At 30.5% G+C, this 8,013-nt stretch overlaps 2 protein-coding genes and 1 long non-coding RNA gene across 6 annotated transcripts in view; all 3 read left to right on the top strand.

Annotated features, from left to right (window-relative positions):
• The window catches only part of LOC100161116 (inhibitor of growth protein 4-like), a gene marked incomplete in the record, with an annotated part of 38,476 nt that overhangs the window by 13,817 nt on the left and 16,646 nt on the right, over positions 1 to 8,013 (top strand).
• Positions 521 to 2,702, top strand: LOC100160394 (glyoxylate/hydroxypyruvate reductase-like). Of its 3 annotated transcripts, none has more exons than XM_008188967.3 (8): positions 521 to 814; positions 978 to 1,064; positions 1,127 to 1,254; positions 1,345 to 1,534; positions 1,589 to 1,755; positions 1,825 to 1,989; positions 2,243 to 2,368; positions 2,452 to 2,702. In XM_008188967.3, the coding sequence occupies exons 2-8, from the start codon at positions 994 to 996 to the stop codon at positions 2,571 to 2,573; spliced, it is 969 nt and encodes a 322-aa protein (XP_008187189.1). In that variant the 5' UTR covers positions 521 to 814; positions 978 to 993; the 3' UTR covers positions 2,574 to 2,702.
• The window catches only part of LOC100571941, a 7,062-nt gene continuing 3,574 nt past the window's right edge, over positions 4,526 to 8,013 (top strand). Inside the window, exon 1 of one of the 2 annotated variants that reach the window (XR_119492.4) lies at positions 4,526 to 4,920. This is a non-coding gene — a long non-coding RNA (uncharacterized LOC100571941). Of the gene's footprint in view, positions 4,921 to 4,980; positions 5,058 to 8,013 lie in introns of those variants that run through there. The other variant, XR_003839364.1, reaches the window with a different exon arrangement.

Genomic DNA, 8,013 nt, shown 5'->3' on the forward strand with positions numbered 1-8,013 from the left:
ATATGATCGCCTACCATTGAACTATTGAAGGCACTGTGGAGTGAAATGCACTGTCCATTAGTTTTTAGGTCTACGATTATATAATATTATTATATAAGTGTCGCCGAACTATATTTTAAAAGGGGGGTGGGGGGGCAAGTAAAAAGTTATACGGATCACCACCACCGTTTACAAAATAAAAACACTTGCTATAGTGCTGCATATGTATACATTAATAGCTTAGGAGTTAGGAACATAATTCATAAGTAGTTTGCTGGGGTATCCACGGACCCCCACGACCTCACCCACCGAAAAAAAGGGGGGGGGCGGTCGCCCCTCTTGGGTTATAGGTTCGGCGCCACTGATAATATATATATATACTATTTATACCATGCCTACCAATTATAGCATTGATTATAGATAGTACTATCTATAAATTATTACAATTTATCATGGCTCAAAAATCATAATATTATAATAATATAGGTATATTTCGTCATGCCTTAAATATAAAGCATGATATAAAGTACATAATAATCACATAATGTGATAATAATATGTGGCTATAAATTATAATTTATACATAAACAAGTAACAACTCAGAAACCAGTCAGTAATTCCCACTATCAGTTCAACTTCGACAACACCTTTCGACCTTTGTCTTTTGTGAGATTATTCAACAATCAACAATTAGCTTAGTAACTTCTGTTTAAATATAAGTAGTAAGTACCCATCAAATAGCAATCTATTGGACTCTGTCAAACGTTTATACTCTTGATCGGGTATTTGATATCCAGATATTTCATTATTACGATAATAGACAAGAGTAGAAGAGGTAATGTATATAATATTTACCACCTATAAATATGAATATTTTTGAAATGCTATTTTCACAATAGATTAACTATAACAACATATTTTCTAATGTGTTGAAACATTAAGTTTTTTTTTAATAAATAGTACAATTTATTGTTTAGTGTGTAATACATTGAATTTAGGTCATCAGTCATCACCATGTCAAGACCCAAAGTGTTAGTTGCAATGAAACTCGTTCCAGAAATCGCAATTGATTTACTACGTAAAAGGTTAGTACCTATGCCCAAAGAGTATGTTTAACAATTTGGTCTAATGTTTTTATATATTTCAGATTTGATGTCGAAGTATGTGATTCCATTCTAGTCACTCAAGCAGAACTAATGAAAAAAGTACCTGGAAAATTTGCAATATTTTGTAGTCCAGCGAACAAAATTGATGAAGAATTAATTAAAACTGCAGGTTAAAAACTCATTACAATATAATAAACAATTAACAAAAAATTTAATATTTTAGGTAACTGATGTAGTTAATCTTTTTTTCATTTTATAGGTCCCAGTCTAAAAGTTGTTGGAACCATATCTGTGGGATATGATCATGTTGACTTGAGTGCAATGAAAAAATATGGCATACGTTTGGGATACACACCAGATGTTTTAACCGAAACAGTAGCAGAAACAACAGTTGGATTGTTGATAGCGACAACAAGACGGTTTTTCGAAGCAAATCATGCAGTGAAAACGTACATTAAATAATAGTATATAGTTGAGAAGAAGTATTAAATAATTTTTTTTAGAGGTGGATGGAAAGATGTGACACTTCTTTGGATGTGTGGTAGAGGTATTAGAAACTCTGTTGTTGGTATTGTTGGATGTGGCAACATTGGGACATCTATTGCAAAGAAGCTGAAGGCATTTGAAATTTCCCAATTGCTGTACACCAGTAGAACTGAAAAACCTGCTGGTAAAATGTTATTTAGTTAAGTTAAACCTAAATTAAAATAATAAAAACTTTTAATTCATGATCAATTAGTCAATGCTCTCGGTGGAAAATTGGTTACAATTGATGAGCTTGTTGAACAAAGTGACTTCATAATCCTTTCCATTGCACTGAATGAGGACACAAAGTTTATCATTAACAAAGAACGCATTGCCAAAATGAAGTCACACGCTGTATTGGTGAACATTGGTCGTGGAGGTAAGGCACATTATAAACATGCACATCATAACTTTAGACAGTGCTCGAATTGGGGGGGTGCGCAGGGGGACGGAGCTCCCCTACTATTTTTTTTTTTTTTTGCGTACCCCTACTATTTTTTGAATAGTCTGTGTTGAATAATTGTGCCCTTGGAACGCAGTTTTTAAATCGTTAGATTGAGCTCCTCTACTTAATTTTTCCCAATTCGAGCACTGACTTTAGATAAGTTTTATGTTAATATTTGAATTGTCAGGACTTATTGACCAAGATGCACTCATTGAAGCATTACAAGAAAATAGAATTGGAGGTGCTGGCCTAGACGTTATGACACCAGAACCATTACCACTTGATAGCCCTTTGATGAAGATGGACAATGTTGGTATGTACAAAAAAATATTATTGTGTTACATGAGTGTTTATTAACAGTATTAAACTAATGTTATATTATTTTTGGACTTATAGTGTTGTTGCCACACATTGGGAGTGCTTCTGTTGAAACAAGAACAGAAATGGCTATTCTCACTGCCAATAATATAATTGCTGTTTTGGATAATACCGTAATGCCAAAAGAAGTTCAGTTTTAGCTTAATTATTATACGCTAATCAAAATTGTATTAAAAATAATCTAATTTGTGAATGTTAAAAAGTATACGTTTATATTTATTATTGTATTTATTTATTTAAAATTGTTGAATATAATATTTTCTTTAATATTTCAAATGTCTTTCATTGTAAGAATCATTATTTTCGTTATTTTATTAGGTAACTAATAGTATATGAACTATAAATAATCAATTAATACATTTTTCATGTGTACAATATAATTTAATTTAACTACCATGATCTGACATATCATCTATTACTGCACGATTAAATTCTTTAGAAATTGAAAATGTCAATTATGTCATTATGTATTATCTATGCTTGATATTAAATTTAATATCAAGGCTCTCTAATCACAGCTTATTGTTGTTAGTTATATCAGCTTCTATATTCATAATTGCTGATGCAGAAAACCTTTCTTCTCCTATGCTTGACCTTAAGTATGATTTTATACGTTTTAGGACTGAAAAAGATCTCTCGGTTGAACAGTTGCTAATTGGAGTGCATAACAACATTCTCAAAGTAATATCCACATAAGGAGAGATATCCTTTAACTCATTTTTCCTTATAAATATTAACATATCTTGTATACTACGTGGAGAATTGGAAATTGTTTTTAGGTAGCTGCCAAAATGAATACACTCATTGGAAAATGAAGTTCCCAAATCTATTATATTCATTTTTTAAAATATCAGCAGATACCCTAATGTCTGCTGCTGTCAATTCAGTTAATTTAAAAAAAAGGAATAATTTTTTAAAAGGCTGTCATATGCAATTATTTATTCTTCTCAACGATTTTGACTTCAATTTTTAACCTGTATTGACTGATAAAACGTAATTGCCTCCATAGGTCATAAATATAAATCAAGGTGTATCAATACACCTTGATATAAATTTTATATATATATGAATATACAAATCATAGATATTTATATCTGTGATTGTCGCAATACTGTGCCGCTCATAGACCCGTATGAAAACCGTTTAGAATTATATTAGACAATAGACCTTATGAGTTATGAGTAATTAGATCTATATTTAATTTATAATCTTTATTATACTTTGTATTTTGAATAATAATTATATCAGACAAAATAGAAAGATTTCAATTTTATGTAGTGGTAAACTATAAAAAATTTCCCGCCCCCTAAAATTTGGCGCCCCGGGCATTCGCCCCAGTTTCCCCCCCCCTTAAATGCACCACTGGTTGTTACTTGTTATCATGGATAACATATTATTATAATACATATTACAGTACAATATTCTAGAGCAGGCACCCGCACTACGTACACAAACAAAAAAAATCTTGTTGCGACTTAAGACTTAACCCCTTACCCCAAATCCTTAGTCACTATTCCTGTTTTTATTTTCCCTTGCAAATTCGTGTTACACTGTAAAGCGAAATGTAAAATGGGTCGAATCGTGTAATTGTAATGAATCATTTACAATCATTACTAATGATCTTTTACTCTCATCACTCATGACTAGAACAAAGATAAACAAAAAACAAAAACAAATTGTTACTTAATGTAGGAACTTGCCACAAAAATTTGTTTTTATTTTCTAAAATAAAAATCGATTTAAGAGATTAAACGACTAAAGAGAGTTGCTATCTACTCATGTTCCGATCGACCAAAATTGGATAACCCTTGTCACCTCTAACCCCTAGTTAATCTAGTCAACAGGCTCACTCATGACAAAATATACTTTTTCGTATATTTTGTCATGGGCTCATTATAAGAACCTGTTCGGTGCTAGAATCTAGTCTTAACTCTTTACTATAAAAAAAAAATAGAAGACTACTTTGGATACTCTATGACCTACCTCAAGTCATAAATCATAATGATAATACTCGAACTGTTCACGTGATACCGTGATAGTAATATTCATAATAATTATAATAGTAATACTATAATGTAGTGGGATAAGTAGTGGCCGCAGTGGACTACTGGGTACTTATTTCTTACTATATGGTACCTATGCAATTTATATTTTTTGTCAGACGTCATTACCTACTCTATTAACACGTGAACGCCATTAATAGGGATTTAAGCCATAATCATTTCGTGTATTTTTGACTTGGGCTATGTCTAAATCACAGTATCACTGCATCTAATGCATAGACAAGACGTGTACTGATCTGATGTGTTGTTTTTTGCGCGTTTAAAAATTAAAACCATTCGAAGTAGACCGAAGTTTTTTGTTTTTCCAAAATTCAAATATCTACCATATTAATATATAATCCAATTATTTTTACCGACAGTGCGGTAACCTAACGACACAAGTAGCAACCAATACTCGGCTGTATACCATTTTGGTATTAATAAGGTAATACCTAAATATCTATTAAGTTACTACTTACTTATTGACTATTGAACTTTTTTACGAACTGAAATTCAGTTCAGAGACTAAAGTCAAAAATGTATACCTATTTAGTATATAAGTCCATAAATAATATAAAATAGGTAAGTACCTAAACAAAACATTTTTATTTGTTGTATTCTTAAATCCATACCAAATAAGAGTTAAGTTTTATGATAGATAGTTACTAGTTTCTTATAGTAGTCCGAGTTATAGTATAATAATATATTCTTATAATAGATTTTGAAACTATAATAATTTTCAATATAGATTAAATTACAAAACGGTCTGATGAGTGAAGTTTGAGTTTAAAAATGTTCATGTTAGTTACCTACTAACTTAGTAAACTAGTACTAGTACTTACTAGTACCCACCAAAGTGCATAGGCCATAGGTACAAGGTACCTACTGGCTACTAAACATAAGCATATAATGGTGGGGGCTAAGGGGGTCCCCCCAGAATTCTAATAAGCCCCCCGGAAATATGTTTAGCCCTCTGTGTAAAAGTTTGCTGTTTTATACATCTATGTTATGTGAGAACTGAAAAAATGTTCTATTATTATAGCAAATAGAAACATGGCTTAGAAATTCTATGACTAATGATAGATTTCAAATCTATCATTACTTCATATTGAAAGGGACCTATGTTGTATTAAGCGTTTAATACAGGTATATGTTCAAAGGATGTAGTAATAAGAAATGTTAGTACATAAAAACTAGGTTAGAAAACAATTATAGGTAACAAGTAGAATACCACTACAATTCAAATACTATAAACATTAAACATATTACATGTAACTAGGTTAAGCCAATAATTATGTAATATAATAACAATTATTCCATTTTATGTTTAATATATAAGGAACATGTTAAGACAGAAAGAGGGTAAATGAGTGGTGATCGTGTGACTCGATGACCACTGACTACCAGTGTTAGAGCTAGGTGGTGATTCGATCGCCACTGGACGTCAACGTTTTAATAAAAGTGCTTATTATAATTATAAGGTTCGTTTAGTTGTGTATGTTTGTGATTGGCGTATATGACAGCTAATATTATTAATTCTGAAGATATTCTTAATATGTTTGCCCAAAAAAGTAGGCGTTTAAATCTTATACTATAGAAATAATTTCCAATTTTAAAATGTTTTTTTTTTTTTTTATATTTAATTAAAATACAAAATATGTATTTGATAATAATATGATGTATGGTAGTATATTATTTATTTATATCTTACTTTAAAATGGGCTTCTTTAGCCTTTTATATATTTTTTCCTTTACATTTTTCTACAGTTATATTTGTAGGCTATTATGTTCTGTATCCGAATCATTAAAACCCTTTTGCGAAGTAATTCGCAAGAAGTTCCTATATATCAGTATATCACAAAAAAAAGGCTATAGCCAAAGAATAAATTCTGAGCTATAGCCCTGCCAAAAAAATTCATCACGCTATATATAATTGTCTATGGTTACGCCTATGCTACTAAACCTACCTACAAAAAAGTCGGTACCTATGCCTCAGATTAATTTTTAAATTTAGATTATAAGTGATATCCACATTGTTATAACTTATAACATTTGAAACAACAGTTGCGATTTGAACTTTTAAGAAGAAAATTCGGTAATCGGTTCGATTTTATATAATATTACAATATTGTAATCAATAATCAGTATAATATTATATTTGCTTACAATTAAATCTTATCAATTTAACTGAATATTGATATCATTAACACTCATAGATAATCATAGACCAAGGTGTGGACCACGGTTTAAGATATACTGGTTACACAACTGATACGTAAAATAATACGAATTTGTGGCCCCTTCCGTTATGTTCAGTTTAGGCTCCTAAATGCATGTAGAACTAATGTTGAGCGCTTCTAGTGGAGAATTACAATAACTATAAATTATTGTATATTGAATATTATCACGATTATAGATAATAAAACTATAAAAGTATAAATAGTATAATATATAAATGTATAAAACTAAAAAAGGAATTATCAAAAACATTTGTCATTTCACATTTGTAACTTTGTAAGTTGTAATACAAAATTGGTTTTTTGTTTATAACTTATAAGCTATGGAACTTGCTTTATACTAGCATTTAAATACTTAAATAGTTTTTTATTTTGATAATATAATAGACAATGCCTAAGTGCTGTGTATATTTATGTGATACAAAATATAATGAATCCTTATTTAGTGTTCCCAAGTATTTGAAAAAAGAATGGGAAAAAGCCCTAAATATGGAATTAAAAGAAAAATCCAAAGTATGTGTGAAACATTTTAGCCCACAGGATATTATTTCAACATGGGAATCAGGGACGGGTTTGAGTAAATATTCTGTAAGTACCTACATTTATGAACTTAGGGAAACAGTGAAAGTTAAATAGTCATAAGTTCTAGCTTTTTATAGAATCTACCTTTTTAAAAAATCTTATACAGGTAAATAGGTAGGTAAAATTTTGCGAAGGGTACGCGAGGTAAGTTCTGATCACACCAATGTATTGTGCGTAAAAAACCGCACATTTTGATAAAAAAAAATTTCGAAAAAAATCAATTCTAAGTATTTTTTTGAAAAAAATTCGCATTTTGATTATTGATCAATTATTTTTCTATAAGGTACTGAGTACTGACATGATTCCCAGTGGCGTATTTTCAATTTTTTTTAGGGGGAAGGGTCCATAATTCCGGCAGGATTTAATAGGTACTAAGTACTAACACGTAGTTTGTGTATATACCACGGACCAGTGGTTCCCAAACGGTTGATGTTAGGGGGGGTCCATGGTTGTGTACTTGTGTAGTACTGTTGTGATTTTTGATTTTAATTTTATTTTAGCGGAATTATTAAATTCGTAGTCGTTTGAAAATCGTGTATATATGGACTATTGAAACTCGATTATCGTGAAAAAGGTAAAAAATCAATTTATTCAAATTTAAGAGGACGTAACACTGGTATTTAATGTCTCCGTCTTACCAGTGCGTAACATAGTAAATTTACGCTCAGCAGAACACTGTAGCTTCGTTTGTTTAAACATTAGAGTGAATTGACCTATTA

Source organism: Acyrthosiphon pisum, chromosome A2 (assembly GCF_005508785.2).
Source record: "Acyrthosiphon pisum isolate AL4f chromosome A2, pea_aphid_22Mar2018_4r6ur, whole genome shotgun sequence".
NCBI classification, from domain to species: Eukaryota; Metazoa; Arthropoda; class Insecta; order Hemiptera; family Aphididae; genus Acyrthosiphon; species Acyrthosiphon pisum.